The sequence below is a fragment of the Lithobates pipiens genome, unplaced genomic scaffold (assembly GCF_037356315.1).
Source record: "Lithobates pipiens isolate NorthernLeopardFrog02 unplaced genomic scaffold, aLitPip1_a1.2 Scaffold_18, whole genome shotgun sequence".
NCBI lineage: Eukaryota > Metazoa > Chordata > Amphibia > Anura > Ranidae > Lithobates > Lithobates pipiens.
This window is the reverse complement of record NW_027507758.1, coordinates 256647627-256666541: the sequence shown is the minus strand read 5'-3', so window position 1 is coordinate 256666541 and position 18915 is coordinate 256647627. Positions and strand designations below refer to the sequence as shown.

Sequence of the window (18915 nt, the reverse complement as noted above, 5' to 3'; positions counted from 1 at the left end):
TGCTAAGGAGATCTATGATCTGGAATTGGTACTCTCTTTTTACACGGCCTTAGGTTGGCTACCCAAATTTTAGACTGAACAGATCTTGTAATAAGGCATTTCTAATAGCATGTCTGCCTTATCCACTTTTATTACTTGCTACACTTACCAGGGATTTTTTTTATTTGTTCTGCTGCATGAACATTCACTTTTGGCTGTTTCTACTTGAAGATGGCATGAGGCCTATTTTGTAAGTTTAGACGACAAATCTTATGTCTGCTTATTCTTCTATGTAGTGTCTCTTCTTGCAGTCAAAACAGAGCCAATGAACAGCAATGAAACCACCACAACAACTGGAGATGGATCGCTTGACACTTTTACTGGGTCAGGTAAAGCAATCTGATAACATATTACACACTAAAGAAGCAGAAAATGTGTAATCCAAACTAATAGGCACATCCCCTGAAATCTCAAATTTGGCACCAACCTTGTTAAATTTAGTGAACTTTCAAAGTGGAAGACGTCCAAATCGTCATGCCTGTTCATGCCTGCAATTAGTTATCAATCATAAATCTTTAATGGTTAAGAGTTCAGTAGGCTTGAAAGTTAACAACTTAGTCGTGTGTCCGCTGTTCTGTGCACGTCATTTATTTTACTATTAAGTCCCGCATTTAATTGAGATGGCTTTTCATGATGTGAGTGTGTCACACTTTCTAAACAGGGTATCCAGAGGTTTGTGGCTGTGGGCCTATTGGATAACACTTAACAAGAAATTTGTAATTTTACCTTAAACTTAATTTAATATGTGGCTGATAGATTGCTCATAACTTCTTGGCAAAAGCGGTTTGGCATATACTCCCATAGGATTAAAAATCAGACATCACAAAGCATTGTACATGTTCTCTATTATTACATGTATACATAAATTATGTAAAATATAATTTAAAGCAGTGTTAGATAAATGTATAACATGTTGAATGGCTAAAAGGAAAATATATTCCAAAATGAAGGTGGTATAATAATAATAATAAAAAAATTATAATACATTATTTTCAAACACACAGTTGACTTTCTGTATAATAATCCTAGAAAACAAGATTACCAATATTATTTGTAGACCCATTATGGAAGCTAACAAAGAGCAATAAGCTGCACAGCAAAACTATTTACATCAGACAGCTCAGATTTTGTGCAAACCCTTGTAGTTATTAATAGTAAATCTTACACATAATCAAGGGGATTTATCAAAATTGGAGCAGTCGGAATCTGGAGCTATTGTACATGGCAACCAATTAGCTTAAACCATTTATTTTAAAAGCTTAACTGAACAAGCTGAAGATAGAAGCTGACTGGTTGCCACAAATAAATAAATATGTTTATGCAGTCATTTAAATGAGTCAAGGTTAAGAAAAACTGTTTGTATATTCTTCTACAAAAGAGAATTCACATGTTTTGGGTGTTTTGTGACTTAAGTATTGGTGTACCATTTATTTCTCACTTATTTCTCACTTATTTGGAAAAGATTAAGCAAAGCATTGGTATTGGGAGGTAACTACGGCATCTGATAAGCTTGCTTGACTATTTGGAAATAGTTTAGTTGTGTGACACTTTGCTAAAAAAGGATGAGTAAATAAAAATAATTAAAATACTATTTGTGCTGTATCTCTTTTTTTACAAAAGGTCTAGTATAAGTTAAACTAGCACTTTAAAAGGATAGCTGGGTCATTGGCTTATTGCCAGTTTAAGTGATGCCCTTAAGTGATGCTTATAGATTACTATTCACTCTTATATTTAAGTGTCAACATAATTGCAGTTTTACAAGGATACTCCAGAATGTTTAGGCTACTGCATGTGATATTTGTTACCTTGAATTAGAGGCTAAAGAGGTACAAAGGCAGTGCTTGGCAGATTACTTGAAATGTGTTGAAGGAATACAGAAGGGAGCAGATATGTAGATGAAGGTATAAAAACCCCATGTTGGGACAACCTTCATGTATTTTATCAATAGAGTGCCCTCTAGGACTATTATCTGGTAGTCATTGATACTGTATGTGAATGTTTATAAATGGATAAGGAAGGAGTGCATCAATATTCAATATATGAGTTGTAGTTAAGTCCAGCTCTTTCACATTTTTTTTGATCTGATGTTTACTTCTTTCAGCAAGGTGACATTATTACTGATTAGCATTAACACAGTAGATATTTTAGATGTGTATATTTGAATGTGATATCTCAATAGTAGTGAAAGTTTGTAACTGGCATAACTGCACCTACATATTAGAAGCCCGTATTAGTCTTTCCTGGCCCAAATTAATTGAGAATAACAGTAATTATTAGTTCTCTATGCTGCAGTTAGAGTGCTGATGCAGAATATCTATCTATCTATGTATATATATATATATATATATATATATATATATACTCTAAATATTTATTTATTTATTCTATATACTTAGATACCCCTATATTTGAGATGCTAAAGTAGTGAATGCAAGATTGTCTTTTAATGCATGTTGGTAGAAAAAGAAAACATACCATTAACCAGGGCACTTCAAAATGAGCATAAGATAAAAATGTATAAGCAGAGGCTACCTTTAGTGAAATAATCATTTGTCAAACCAATCTCTAGATACAAAGATTACAGCAGTTGACATTACATAGAGACGTTACAGCATAGAGATGATGATTTTTCTCATAAGTCAGACCTCACCCTACCTCCCAAGCACCCCTTTTTTATGAGATGGGGGACTTGACTGGCTAATACAGAGCCTTAAGAGGTGGGCTGATGCTTCACTTACTTAAAGAGTTAAGATTTGCATGCCTATCTGTTTCATAGCCATTGACAATATTTTTCACAATTTTTATTTATTTATTTTAACTATAGCAATAGCAGATCCAGGGACTGATTTTCTGATTGCATACTAATACTGTGCTTACACCATTGGATAAGCGATTCAAATCTGTATTTTATATGTCTTTTGTATATAAAAAAAATCAATAGGCAACTTATACCTATGCATCCGACCACCAGTTCTTCAAATCTTCACTCTCTACTAGTAGAGTGAATCCACTGGCAGAATCTTCAGCACCCAAAACACTTCTGGGTGACTCAAGTGCCTGGTCCTCGATGCTCACTATGGTACCAACCCCCAACCCCTACGTCACTAATATGGAACCACGCCAGGTTGTGGGGTACAGGCATCTGACACGCCTGGAGATGCGTAGTGGAAATGTGTAGTATTCTAAAGATTCTGTCAGCAGGATAGGCATTTAACTACACTCTTCTTTACAGGGTGTATTTTTTATTTTTTTAAATCATCTTATGTATGAAGTGAGCAAATCTAATATTGTCTGCCACTCCTGTCTGACATATTGGTGGAGATTTCAAAGGGTAATAGGAACAGTATCCCAGTAAAGCGTCTGTAATAAAAATTGTTTAATGGTTTATTGCTATCCAAATATCAATTAACTTGAATTAGTCAACCCCAAACTGATATATCATAGACACTGTATGGTTTTGGCATAGGACTGCTTGCTATTGGTGCAGAGACTTCTTGCACAGGAGGAGGGGAGAATGTTGCAAAATATGGGTTAGCACCTAGTTATATTTAACCTCCCTAGGGGTGATCCCGAGTCTGGCTCGGGCTGGGATTTCAGTACCACGAGTGGGAACCCCGAGCCAGACTCGGGATCGCATCGCTGTATACAGGGAGGATACAGGGAGAAGTTACTTACCTTGTCCCCTGGATCCAGCGATGTCCTCCGCGCTGTGTGAGCGAGCCGTCCTCCGCTCGATTCACACAGTGCCCGAGTGCCGCCGGGCTCCGTTCCCTGCGACTTTACGGCGCACGGGAGCGGAGATCGGTGCCAAATTAAAAAAAGTAAAAACACACAAAACACACACAGTACTGTAATCTTACAGATTACAGTACTGTATAAAAAAAAATTACACACCCCCTTTGTCCCTAGTTGTCTGTCCAGTGCCCTGCATGCACTTTTTTATTATAAATACTGTTTTTTCTGCCTGGAATTTGGAGATTGCCCATAGCAACCAAAAACTGTCCCTTTATGTCAAAAGTAATTTTAGACCAACTAGAAAACAGCGATAATAAATTATAATCACTTGCAGAATTGAGCGATAGCGATTTGTGGGGAAATTCGTCATCAAACACTAAATCTAATGACAGCGACAATTCTGCAAATGAGCAAATTTCAGCGTTGGATTTGATTACATTATTGAATAATTTTTATTATTATTTATTATCATTATTTATTATATTATAAACTTTATCATAACCAGGATGTCTGCTAGACTCTGGTTTGAACAGATTTAAGAGAGTTATTCCTAAGAATTGCAGGCCTACGATATAAAATGCCAAATTTCCATGCAAAATAATTGTACAGCTTTCAGCACCTAAAATCAGAACTAATAATACCGCCAGAGAGGTTAATTAAGTGTTAGGGTTAGAGAGGGAATTAAACAACTACCATTGCAGCAAGGCCCCCTGCACTGCAATGGTTAAATGCTTGTTAATTCTAGGGGATAAGCCATGTGGTATAATACATAGCTTACTCTTTGCCCCGGCACTCTCCTCAACTCCATGATGTGAATGGCCCCTCTCCATCCTCACATATAATGCAGAGCTCTTGGCCCTGCAGTGTACATGATGACACCATCATGTGACTACACCCGAGCGCACAGATGTTGGGAGCCTGCCAGAATGGCAAATAAGGTAAGTCTTATACCTTATTTCTCATTCTCTAAAATGAATAAATATTTAACTTTTGCAGTGCAGGGAGGCCCATGTTTTTAATTCCTGGAGTTGTCTTTTGAATGTTTGTGGGGAAATTTAAGTGTTGACAGCTTATTTCAAGAGTTAGGCTAAGGGTTATGATGGGGTCTAAGTGTTAATGGCTCATTTTAGATTTACAATTTATGAAGGCAGGGAGTTAGGGGGTCTATTTTAAGGAGTGACCAAGTGTACAGGTAGTAAAGGGTAACTCTGCTTCAGTGCAGGGCATTCATTATGCATATTAGTTTTCAGAACTAGAAGACTTTCTGTGATAACTATCAGAACCAGACCATCAAAACTGGGAACATAAGGGGTTGATTTACTAAAGGCAAGTGCAGTTGCTCCAGAGCTTAGTAAATGATGGGTTGATTTACTAAAGGCAAGTGCAGTTGCTCCAGAGCTTAGTAAATGATGGCGAGCTCTGCTTACTTTCATCATTCAGTCATGTGCAAATAAAGGTGCTATTTTTTCTTTTTCCTTGTATGCAATTTGCTGTTCTTTGTTAAATGAAGCTTTACCTCATTTGTTAAGCTCTGGAGCAACTGCACTTGCAGAGTGCAACTTCAATTGCAAAATTGCACAGTCTGTTTGCCTTTAGTAAATCAACCCCATGTATTAACCTATGCCTGGAGATCTAAAGTGCATGTATAGCAAAAACTTGTTTTGCAGTTTTAGATTTGGAACATGTTTTGCCATCTTTGGGAGAAACTCTGTGCTGGGAGAGGCTCCCAGCACAGACTGTCCATTCACTACCTGTCCTTGAGACACAACAGGAAATAAGAGGGAATGTCCCAAAGTGAGGGTAATTCCCATCATAGATATTTGTCACTATAACGTTTGTCCCAATGAAAGGGAAATTTACCCTTGCTATGGTAACTTAATACGTGGACTAATAGGGGGATTAATTCTGCTAGCTGACACTCAGATGGTAATAAAAATTCAGCTGAGAGTCTAACTTTGCCATACTACTTCCAAACTTTAAGGAACAAGTATTAAAGTGGCTAAAGCCACATCTCTGACCTAAAAGCAGATTTTGTTAATTTTACTAATTTACTAAAAGCAAATATACTGTGCACTTTGCAGTCTGCAAGGGCATTTACTCCAGAGCTTTGCAAATGACGTGAAGCCTCACTTTACAAAGAATATCCAATCACATACAAGGAAAAATAAATAGCAGTTTTTCTTGCTATGGTTGGATGATAGAAATCAGCAGATCATCTCCATATTCGCTAAGCTCTGGCACAACTTGCTTAGTGCACAGTATACTTGCCTTTTATAAATCAACCCCCTTGCCTTCCATTTATATCTATTAAGAGTGACAATCCAGATTTACATTTCATTAAAACCTATAGAAAACTTTAATTGGGATTGTTCATGTTTGCTCCACTAGTGTGTCTTACATTAATCATTTTTAAAGTGAAACATGAGCTGATGGCCTGGCATTACCCTGTATGTTTTCTCTATGGATTTCCTATGAAGGGATGGGTTCACCATTATGCAGAATGTATATTTGGCATGCATCTGTCTTGATAGAGACAGATGGTTAAGGAAAAGAAAAACTTCTGCACTAACTTTGGAATAAGTCCACATAGGATAGACATTTAGGATGCCATGTCGAGAAGATGTTTAACAGCAGCAGAATGATTAAGAAGTCAATGATGCTGAACCTCAATTCCACTCTTACAGTTTGTATTTACACAAATAATTCAAACTTTCTGTGACATTCTTAGAAACTGGACAACACAGGATAAGACTTTACCCATACATTGTAAATATATTTTTAGTCTTTCAAATTTGACTGCCCGACTGCCGAGCTACCTTCGAGAGTTTGCAGTTGCCAAGATATAGATTTAATTCTGCACCAAATACTTCCACACTTTGTAGTTCTATTTTACAGTAAAGTAATTCATTTTGTCATCCTTTATGATCGATGCTAAAGCTGTTAAAGCGTGAATGCAAGTTATTTATGGTACAACGTTTTTCAAGTGTGTTTTATGTTTTACAGTAATAACAAGCAGTGGCTACAGTCCAAGATCAGCACACCAGTACTCGCCTCAGCTCTACCCCTCTAAGTAAGTGACAAGTTATTTAACTTATAGGGAAGCCTGTATGTAGTTGTGTTAAACATAAGTACAATTTATGAACGGATGTTTCATTCTCTGGCAGCTGGGCAGCTTTTTTTGAATAATATAAAATAAATAAAAAAAAAAAGTTAATGCAATCTGCAGCAAGCATTTATGTATTTATTGTATAGCATCAGTGCAGATGTGCTTTTTATCTGAAAATCTGTATCTGGGTCTTAAACTTGGCATTATAGGGTTGTTGTTTCTGCTTCTAACAGCTGTTACAATTTCACGGTGTGTAGTATATTCATAAATTCTTGAATGAACTGAATACCGTAAAGCTTAGTAGAGTACGGTGATCTGGTACAAAAGGGTTTGCATTGTATATAAAAGCATGTTATTTGATTGCATGAAAATTATTAAAAGCTAATGGGAAATCTATGTTATCAATTTTACTCATGACATGATCTAGTATTTTGTGATGTTACCCACAATTTGTAATAATTTACAGTTAAATTCTTGGGTTTAAAGATTCTTGTATAGTGCTGCCTCTGAGTGTTCCATTTTCGGACCAACAGCACACAACTACCGTAATTCCCAATTTTTTAAAATATTTCAATTCAAAATTAAATTATTGTCAACTTTATTATTCTAATTATAGTTTAGTTTGGAAGATTAAATCTTTAGCTGTATTACTAATAATAAATGATTGATTGGGTCTGAGAGGAACTGACTAAGTCAAATGCTGCAGCAAAACATTTTCAGAAACTTCCTTCATTCGGCTCTCCAGTTTAACTAAGGTTGGGAACTGTTCTTTTAGATTTATACAGTAGTACTGTCTGCTGGTGATATATAGTATAGCAGCGTTTCTGTATTTCTTTACAGAGGCCATACAACCTCTTGGATATTTACATGATGGTCACCAGAGTAATATTAAAATAGAAAGATGAGTTGTTTAAAATAGGTCTGCAAACAGTTCTCTCTGCTTTGTCAGAAGATTTTTTTTTTTTTTTTTGAGGAATTCTGTTAAAACTGAATGGATGCCTCCTTAAATATTTTGTTCTTTTGCCTATATTTCATTTAATTTCCTGTTACTATTTAAGAAAAAGTGAAATGAGTTTGGAGAGAACTTGTTACCCCTTTGCACTTATGCTATAGTCATATGACACTAGTTACCTCTGAGCAAGCTAATTGCAATTTCTGTCAAATTATATTTGAAAAAAATATATATTTTGTTCTTTAAATCAAAGAATAGAAAACTAAAATATAAGATGGATATTAGCACAAAACATTATCTTGTTTTGTGCATGTATTTTATCCATATTTATATAGTACAGATTCTTCAAATAAATAAAAAAAAATAACACATTGTCTACCTGTACTTTCTTCTTCGATTGCAGATATTTCCATATATTTCACATTCAAAAGTTAAGCTAAGGAATAGAATGTGGCATGTAGACACAGGTCTGTGTAGTGAAGATTTATTGAAGGTGGCAGATGAAAACTATCCATGGGCTTATTCAAGGTCTGTAGATATGATTTGAAAGAAAAGGGGGGAGTGCAAAGGAGTAATAGAAGGCAAAAACTCCCCCAAAAAACACGTAAAATATGTAAGTGAATAAAAAGGCAAGTCAACGTGGAGGAGATGCGGTAAGCATAGTATTGATTCAGGCAAGGGAGTAAAAGGAAGAGGGAAAACAACCTAGGTAGGTTAAAGGGAGGGTCGTCGCCCCCCCGGTCCATGTAGATTTGATAATAGAGTTGCAGTTGTGAGTTGTCTATCATTAGGTTTGAAAAAGGTTTTCCATGGAGACCAGACTATCAAAAACATTCTAGTACATATCTTGAACAATAGCTGTTAATTTTCTGTTTTTTTTTTGGCTTCCACAAAGGTTAACATTGGACATTTCCAGGAATGGGATATTTCTTGTTCGGTGGCGTGTAACAGAAACAAGTCAATTTGTTTGTAGGTCTATGGATACCTTGTGTAGGTTTTTTAGGCTAGGACTTCCAAGGGGTATTTTTGTAGACTACAATCGGGATCCTAATTAATTAACTTGAAAAACCTAATCCAGAGTCCGATTGTGGCGAGCGATACCTCACATGTGTGGTTTGAGCACTGTTTTCATATGCGGGCGCTACTTACGTATGCGTTTGCTTCTGCGTGCGAGCTCATCGGGACAGGGTGCTTTAAAAAAAAGTTTTTTTTCTTATTTATTTTACTTGATTTTATTTATTTTTTCACTGTTTTAAATTTTTTTTTTTAAAAATTGGGTCACTTTTATTTCTATTATAAGGAATGTAAACATCCCTTGTAATAGAATAAAATCATAACAGGTCCTCTTAAATATGAGATCTGGGGTCAAAAAGTTCTCAGATCTTATATTTGGACTTAAATGCAAAAAAAAATAATAATTGTCATTTGAAAAAATGACAACAGAAAAATGTGCCTTTAAGAAGTATGGGCGGAAGTGACGTTTTGACGTAGCTTCTGTCCTGCTATGGTATAGAGACGGGTGGGGGCCATCTTCCCGTCACTCGTCTCCATACCCAGCAATATGAAGGACCCGATCGCCTCCGCCGCCACCGATGGCTCCGGTAAGCGGCAGAGGGCGGGGAGAGGGGGGCCCCTCTCCCGCCGCCGATAACTGTGATCTTGCGGCGTATACGCCACAGAGACCACCATTATCGTAAACAGAACCGCAGGCTCTAAAGATGGATACATCGGTTGTGGCACCAGCTGCTGCCATTACCGAGATATCCATCTTCAAACTGCCGACGTATATGTACATGAGCCGGTCAGTAAGTGGTTTTAACCACTTCAGCCCTGAAGATTTTACCCCCTTAATGACCAGAGTATTTTTTGTAATTCGGCAGTGCATCGATTTAACTGACAATGGCGCGTCGTGCGATGTTGTACCCCAAAAAAAAAAGGATCATCCTTTTTTAGAGCTTTTTTTTGGTGGTATTTGATCTGTGTTTTTTATTTTTTTTACAAGTGTTGTGAATTAAGTAGATTGCTAGTAGAATTGCACTTCTGACTTCTAGTCAAAATAATGATTATTTTATAGTTGACTCTAGTCAGGCTTTTAAAAAATCATAATGCTCTGGTGCAGTCAATTTGCTCCAACTATAGTTGTTATGCCGCGTACACACGATCAAACAATCGGGTGGAAAAGTCCGGCAAACTCAAGTCCGCCGGACAATCCCCCCGTGTGTAGCCTCCGGCGGACTTTTTTTACCCGAAAGTATGGCGGACTTAGAAAGTCCTTTTGCACTCCAATCTTCCCGGCGGACAATCCGGCCGTGCGTATGCCAGTCCGTCGTACTTTTGAAATGAACGGACTTCTCCCGCCCGGAGAAAAGTCCGCTCATTTTGAGCGCGTCTCCAGGTAGGCGGGGCCCGCAAAGGATGCGTCGCTGGCCCCGCCACCTGGTGTAGACTTAAAGGGGAACCCCAAGGCCGAAAAAATCGGTGTGGGGGTTGCCCCCAAGTCCACATCAGACCCTTGTCCGAGCACGCTACCCGGCCGGCCAGGAAAGGGGGGACGAGCGAGCGCCCCCACCCCCCCGAGCCGCACCAGGCCGCATGCCCTCAACATGGTGGGGTGCCTTGGGGAAGGGGGACTGCGCGGCCCCCCCACCCCAAAGCACCTTGTCCCCATGTTGATGAGGACAAGGGCCTCTTCCCGACAACCCTGGCCGTTGGTTGTCGGGGTCTGCGGGCGGGGGGCTTATCGGAATCTGGGAGCCCCCTTTAATAAGGGGGCCCCCGGATACCGGCCCCCCACCCTATGTGAATGAGTATGGGGTACAATGTACCCCTACCCATTCACCTGTAAAAGAAAAGTAAAAAAAAACACAACACACAAGGGTTAAAATAGTTTATTGCACAGCTCCGGGGGTCTTCCGTCTTCGGGGGTCTTCTCGCTGCACTCCTCCGCTATCTTCTTCTAGCTCTTTTGCTAGCGGAGGAGCCCGGCTTTCTTCCTCGCCGCCGCCCTCTTCTTCCGACTTCGGGGGTCTTGTCCCCCTCTTCGGGGGTCTTGTCCCCCTCTTTGATTCTTCTTGCCGGGTCACCGCGCCTTCTTCTAGCTCTTTTACAGGCGGTGGCCCGGTCTTCTGTCGCCCCTGTCGCCAACTTCTGTTCTTTTCTTCTTCTCTTCAGATGTTGCCTCGTTGCATCCTCCGCTCACAATGATGGGGACAAGGTGCGCAGCGACTTATATAGGGACATCACCGGATGATGTCCCCGCCTATTATGATGTCACAGTCCCAGCATCCTCTGGGACTGTGACACCATAATTGGTGGGGACATCATCCGGATGTCCGTATATAAGTCTCCGCACGTCGTGTCCGTGCCATTGTGAGCGGAGGATGCGACGAGACAACATCTGAAAAGAAGAACAGAAGGCGGCGACAGCGGCGACAGAAGACCGAGCCACCGCCTGTAAAAGAGCTAGAAGAAGGCGCGGCGGCCCGGCAAGAAGAACTGAAGAGGGGGACAAGACCCCCGAAGTCGGAAGAAGAGGGCGGCGGCGAGGAAGAAAGCCGGGCTCCTCCACTAGCAAAAGAGCTAGAAGAAGATAGCAGAGGAGTCCGGCGAGAAGACCCCCGAAGACGGAAGACCCCCAGAGCTGTGCAATAAACAATTTTAACCCTTGTGTGTTGTGTTTTTTTTTTTACTTTTTTTTACAGGTGAATGGTAGGGGTACATTGTACCCCATACTCATTTACATAGGGTGGGGGGCCAGTATCCGGGGGACCCCTTATTAAAGGGGGCTCCCAGATTCCGATAAGCCCCCCATCCACAGACCCCGACAACCAATGGCCAGGGTTGTCGGGAAGAGGCCCTTGTCCTCATCAACATGGGGACAAGGTGCTTTGAAGTGGGGGGGCGCGCGGCCCCCCTTCCCCAAGGCACCCCCCCATTTTGAGGGCATGCGGCCTGGTACGGCTCAGGGGGGGCCCTCGCTCGCCCCCCCCTTTCCTGGCCGGCCGGGTAGCGTGCTCGGACAAGGGTCTGATGTGGACCTGGGGGGACCCCCACGCCGTTTTTTTTTCAGCGTTGGGGTTCCCCTTTAAGTCCATACCAGGTGGCGGGGCCAGCGACGTCTCCTTTGCGGGCCCCGCCTACCTGGAGACGCGCTCAAAATGAGCAGACTTTCCTCCGCGTGTGTGGGCGAGTCCGTTCATTTCAAAAGTACAGTGGATAGTCCGGCGGTCTTAGTACGCCGTATTAGTCCGCTGAAAAAGTGCCGCGTGTGGGCAAGTAGCCCGTTCGGAAAGTCCGGCGCACAGTCCGGCGGGAAGTCCGCCGGACTAAGTCCACCTTATAGTCGGCTATGTGTGTACGTGGCATTAGAGAGATTTAGCTCTTTAATCTCCTCTTTATACTTCCTTACTATATAGCAGAGCCTTGCTGGATTATCTCCTTAAATAAAATAAAAAAAGGGCTTATTTTTTTATTTCTTCTGTGCATCTCCATCTCTCCAGGTTTACCAATCTCTGCTTTGAAAAAAAGCTAAAATGATCCAAAAAAAACCCCACAAACATCCTAAAATAATGAAATATCAAATTGTATTTTGGTCACAGTATGTAATCTCACTACCTGTTCCAATGAACTTTATGGGCAATGATTCGTCAAGTAACCTTTCGCAAGGCTCTGAAAAGTGATGCTTTATATTGTTACCAGGAAACAGTTTCAAACTAATCCAAGGGGGGACCATTGCTTTGCTAAAGCAAACATTACAAATTTAAACATAAAAATAAATGTAAATCTTGGAAGCATAATGCTAAAATACAGATAACTGTATATATATGTAATGTACTTTATATGCATTTATAAAACTTGTAGGCTGGTGGGCAGAATTATTTAACCTCCCTGGCGGTATTCCCGAGTCTGGCTCGGGGTGAAAGTTGTATACCAAAAGCGGTAACCCCGAGCCAGACTCGGGACCACATCGCTGAATGCAGGAGGAGGTTTACTTACCTTCTCCCTTGGATCCAGCGATGTCCCCCCGCTGTACTAGCGAGCCGTCCTCCGCTCAATCTATCACGGAGCCGATCTCCGTTCCCTGCGAGCGTTGCGATGCTCGGGGACGGAGATTGGTGCCAAATTCAAAAAGTGAAACACACAGTATACATACAGTATAATGTAATCTTACAGATTGCATTGCTGTATGTAATTATTTCACATCCCCTTTGTCCCTAGTGGTCTGCCCAGTGTCCTGCATGCAGTTTTATATAATAAAAACTGTTCTTTATGCCTGGAAACTGGAGATTGTCCATAGCAACCAAAACTGTCCCTTTACATCAAAATGGTTTTAGACCAGCTAGAAAACAGCGATATAAATTAGAATCACTTGCAGAATTGAGCGATAGCGATTTGTGGGGAGATCCATCATCAAATACTGAAAAGTAATGACAGTGACAATTCTGCACCTGAGCAAATTTCCGTGTTTTTGATTTGATTACATTATTGAATCATTTTTATTATTGTTATATTATTATTTGGTACAATTATTTATAATTATTTATTATATTATAATTTATGATTTCATTTTTCAAACTTTATCATACCCGGAATGTCTGCTAGACTCTGGTTTGGACAGATTTAAGTGAGTTATTCCTAAGAATTACAGGACTACAATATAAAACGCCAAATTTCCATGCAAAATAATTGTACCGCTTTCAGCACCTAAAATCTGAAATAATCGTATCGCCAGGGAGGTTAAATACTATCTCTACCCCTTTGTCTCCCAGGAAAAAAGTAAAATGCACTAAACATATTGGGGCATTGGGGGAATAAGTGGTCCAGGCGGTATGTCCTAAAAATGGAAGCTGCATGTTTATGGTAGATTGTAAACAAAGAAAACAAGAAGGTTCTCACTGAATGGCCTCCTGTGTACTCTTGGTGACCTGAATATCTCAGAATCCTGCAGTCTAGTTACTGCTACACTGATTCTCCAATAGAATGTCATGGTATTAGTAGTAGGCACTCCAGTGTAAAGGCGTTTCTCTAACAACGTTGAGGGTATTTTTAAAGAAGAGGTACAGGTGAAAGGTATTTAGTCACTTCATAAATTGTTTTTTTTACAACATTTATATAAAAATCTGTTTTGTTTTTTGTTTATATTGTTTTTTTTTATATTGTTTTTTGTTTATATTATTTTCTGTGTCAAAGGACCACTAGAACTGGTTCTTAAAACTGGTTCTTTAAAAAAAATCATGAAATCTGAACAAAGCACATATATCTGTAGTGTTTACTTATCTCTCTCCAAAGCTCTAAGTGTCATTTCTCTCTGGTGCTTCATTCCTCTATTATCAGCATGAGTGACTTCTGAGAATTTTTCCCGACACATGAGATCAATTTTGTGCTGTGGAGGAAGCTCAACACACAACTTGTCTATTCACAACACAGCTCTGTATCCCTCCTTCGCTCCTGTTTGCTGTGTGGAGGGGATGGGGGGGGGGGGCTTTCCTCCAATCACACAAAGTAACTGCAGCTCTCCACCCTCTCCTCTGTGATACTAACATATAGAGAATGATAACAAAGTATAACTTGATTCTGCCTATTTGAAAGGATGTAGGGAAAATAAGACTGTAGATAAACAAGTAAAACGTATGTAGGAGGATTTATTTAATCTCTGTGTATCACCTGAGGCTGTACACTTCACTGGGTATATTCGAGTGTTTACAACCATTTTAAGGTAGAAAGCAGAAATTTATAATTTCATCCTGTTACTGGTACTTTGTGTAAGTATAATTGGTTTTTAGGGCACATTTTTTGTTACACAATCCTACACCTGATACTGAAGGTGTATGGGTTGGTATCAGTACGATGTGGCCTGCACAGTAGTGGCCTTTTAGCTAGTGATAATAGCCCAAATACCTAATGTGCTAAGCTGTAATCATTAGAGAATCTACCGGTCTTCTTTTATGTAAAATTTTGTTGTATTCTGAGTGAGAAGCTCGTCAATTAAATTGCCTCTACTGGAAATAGACGTTAGAGGGTAGTCTGATTGTCAGACATACCATATTTCTGACCGCATATTATTTTCAGCTTTTAATGATGCTAGTGCACTGCTTTGACATAAAGTAGCAGTAGGTAATTAGCTACAGTTTAAACCACTCCTCTAGTTTATATTTGTTACAGAAGTTAGTACCATGTACATCATGTAAACTAAGAATATCATAAGCAAAATGGTGATGCTGGCAAACATATAAATCTATAATCTCTAATCAGTTGTGAATAATAAATTACTTTTTTTGCCTCCTCATTTTGATTTATTACCAGAGAAAGGTGAAGGGATGACTATACATACAGTATGCTCATTCCTTCTGTTCTTCATATCCATATACCCTCTGTGCTTTGAGACATATAATATGTGTTACACAGATTAATGCAGCTATTGTCAAATACAAAGTGGGTGCAACTTTTACTAGGTCCTGTAGAGGTGACTGGTCAACATCACCTTATTAGAGGCTCCACAGGCTGAGTTGGGAATAATAGTAGATTCAGAGGAGGATAGGGGCAGACTGATTTCTGTCAATTCGTTTGGTGAAAAATCTGCTAGTACTCTAATAGCATAGTAAGTATAAATCTGAACTTGAACTGTCAGTATAGCCAGTTACTATATTGTAGCCTTGGATACAACTACCAGCTTTGTTATCATAGGACAAAGAAAACAATAGACCACATTCCACTAGTAATGTAAGAATCTTTGGACAATGGTGCAGCTTATTGTAAAGCATCTAAAGCTGGGTATACACTAGCATAATTTCGTTCAACTTATTTTGTTGGAAGAATTTTGTAAGAATATACATTATTTTTTCTAATCATTAGAGGGGTCAAATTGATGTTCGTTTTCTACTGCAGTGGCAAGAAAATTTGAAAGAGCAGGATGCAATTTTTTTTCGAATGTACAAATTTCAAACAGTGTACATGGTTTTCATACAGTAAAGTCTATTTGTTTCAAAATCGAATGATAAAAGTCGACACAACATTCAAATGTTCTGAAAATTTTCATATGAATTTTCATAAGAATTTTTGTATGAATTTTCTTTCTGAATTCTACAAGTGTATACCCACCTTAAGATTTACAGTTTACAGCCAGGAAAGAAAAGGGAAAATATTTGGTGTCTTTCAAAGACAAGGTAACAACATCTGCCGTCTTAAGCCTGGTACATATTAATATTTTTATTCACAGCGGGTTGAACGAAAAAAAAAAATTACAGCTCCAGTCGGAGCCACTCTACTAATAGTCTGACGTTGGTACAGCAATCCCCTCACTGAGCTATTGTGTTCTGATGGGGGACAGACCCCCCCCCCCTCCCCGCTGCTGGTTTTCCAGCATGCTCATGTCACAGACTGGTTTCTGTCGGCCTGGCTGACATACACACGGGCCGAATGTTGGACATTTTTTATTTTACCAGCCGATGTCTCCTGACATTAGACTTGTGTGTAGTAGGCATTAGGTTCACTATTTTTTCCCTAATTTCCCAGTGCAATATGTGCTGCTGTGTGAACCTGATATTAATATGGAAATTACTGCTAAAAACTTAAGCTAAATATTACTTGTTTTTGCTCCTATCATAATAGTTGAAATGTAAAGATGAGATGCCTGAGTGTAAAAAATATTGAAAAGTACACAGACCAGCATCCCCCAACCCCAAAACTTGTATAATGCTTTGAGATGAAAATAATTGCAAAATAAACACATATAAAATAAACATCCACAAAATAACATGCTATGTATAGGGGGGCATAAAATTTTACTAAGTAGGAGTACGTAGAGGCTGTTTACAAAGAAAAGTGAACAGTGAAAGTATATGTTCAAGTAAAGTTAATGTTATTAACCACTTCTGACCACCGCATATAGATATACGTTGGCAGAATGGTATGGCTGGGCAAATGGGCGTACAGGTACGTCCCTTTGAATTTGCCACGTGTGGTCACGTGCGCACCGGCGGTGGCGCACGTGCGACCCTGCCGGGAGCTCTATGAGTAGGGTCGAGGGATACCCGCGATCATCTCACGGAGCTGAAGAACGGGGAGATGGTAATGTAAACAAGCATCTCCCTGTTCTGCCTAGTGACACTGTCACAGGGAGCTATGATCAGTGAAGTGTCATTCGTAGCCATGCCCACTAACAGTTAGAATCACTCCCCAGGACAAACGTAATCCCTCCCTAGCCCCTTAGTGGTTAACCCCTTCACTGTCAGTGACATTTTTACAGTAATCAATGCAGTTTTTTAGCATTGATCGCTGTATTAATGCCAATGGTCCCAAAAATGTGTCAAAATTGTCCGATGTGTCTGCCATAATGTCGCAGTCACAATAAAAATTGCAGATCGCCGCCATTACAAGTAAAAAAAAAATAATAATAATAAAAATGCCATAAAACTAACCCCTATTTTGTAGACACTATAACTTTTACGCAAACCAATCAATAAACACTTATTACCAAAAATATGTAGAAGAATACGTATCGGCCTAAACCGAGGAAAACATTTTTTTTTTATATATTTGGGGATATTTATTATAGCAAAAAGTAAAGAATAATGTGTTTTTTTTCAAAATTGTCACTCTATTTTTGTTTATAGAACAAAAAATAACCACAGAGGTGATGAAATACCACCAAAAGAAAGCTCTACTTGTGGGAAATAAAGGATGTCAATTTTGTTTGGGAGCCACTCCGCACGACTGCGCAATTGTCAGTTAAAGCAACGCAGTGCCGAATCGCAAAAAGTGCTCTGGTCTCTGGCCAGCAATATGGTCCAGGGCTTAAGTGGTTAAATGTGGTGAAGCTGTGTTCACTATTAAAGCCCAATCAGGTAGAAGCGAAAATCACAAAAAGAAGGAATTATTGTTAAATCCAGAAATTTTTCCTGTTAGCATACTTTTTAAACATAAACTCTACATGGTTCAAATTTTACCAACAGCATACAAACATCCAAAAAATGACTGAAACATTATGATCTGAAAGGGTAAAAATGAACTTTTCACAGTGGTTTGTTTACTAAAGATTTTGCAAGCACATTTTCCCCAGAGCTTAGCGAATGCTATGAAGCTCTGCTGACTTCCACCATCCAATAATGTCCAAACAAAAATCTTTTTTTTTTTGTTAACTTGCAAGTGATTGGGTATTCCCTGCCAAATGTCACCACTTTTATTAGGTTTTGGTGAACATTCTCTTGCCCTGTGCAACATCCCTTGCAAAGTGAAGAGCCTTTTTGCCTTTAATAAATCAATCAATTCCGTTTGCTCCACCATTTTGATCAGTCTAAGCCCTTGTACACATGGTCGGACATTCTGACAACCAAATCCGTTGGATTTTGTGCGACGGATTTTGTCCGACGGATTTTGTCCGAAACTGTTGCTTACACACGGTCGGACAAAGTTGTCGGAAAATCAGATTGTACATAACGTGATGACGTTATTTCGTTACGACAGGACTACATTCAGGCTAGTAGCCAATAGCTTGGGTCTAGGAATTTGATCTGAGCATGCGTGGCACTTTGTCCGTCGGAGTAGGCTACACATGATCGGAGTATGTCCGATCGGAGCATTTTGTCAGAAAATTTTACCGGCAAGTTGGGAAAGTTGGTCCGTTGGATATTCCAACGGAAACAGTCCGATGGAGACCACACACAGTCGGAATATACGACAAAACGGTCCGATAGGACACATTCCGTCGGAATCTCCGACCGTGTGTACAAGGGCTAATATACCCTTTGAAAGTGTTCTGTTATAGCTAAAAAAATACCTGTTAAATCCTGAGAAAAATACAGTGATGTCCTGTGTCTTGCACATTCTACAGCATTATTTTAGGCATTGTTGTTAGTAAGTGTGTAAGAATTACAGAACACCTCCCTCGTATTATAGAGGTTTAGGGGGTATTCTGTAGTCCTAACACACTTTATGGCCTCCACTGTTGCTCCGTCATCAATACAGAACTGTGAGTAAGCATTGTTTCCTGTGACAAGAAGTGTGTTAGTGGCAGCATCACCAGGTTAACTCCTGGTAAATTGCATTTTTGTTTTTGAAATGAAATATACTTTAAATTAACCTGAAT

At 39.5% G+C, this 18915-nt stretch overlaps 1 protein-coding gene across 22 annotated transcripts in view; it reads left to right on the top strand.

Annotated features, from left to right (window-relative positions):
• The window catches only part of EYA4 (EYA transcriptional coactivator and phosphatase 4), a 390196-nt gene that overhangs the window by 264938 nt on the left and 106343 nt on the right, over positions 1-18915 (top strand). For 9 of the 22 annotated variants that reach the window (XM_077486827.1, XM_077486825.1, XM_077486830.1 and 6 more), the window contains 2 exons: positions 276-368; positions 6778-6844. The exons of 1 other annotated variant lie outside the window; for it this stretch is intronic. In XM_077486827.1, the coding sequence (XP_077342953.1) occupies positions 276-368; positions 6778-6844 (160 nt within the window). The remainder of the gene's footprint in view (positions 1-275; positions 369-6777; positions 6845-18915) is intronic. 12 more of the 22 variants (XM_077486829.1, XM_077486831.1, XM_077486843.1 and 9 more) reach the window with 2 other exon arrangements.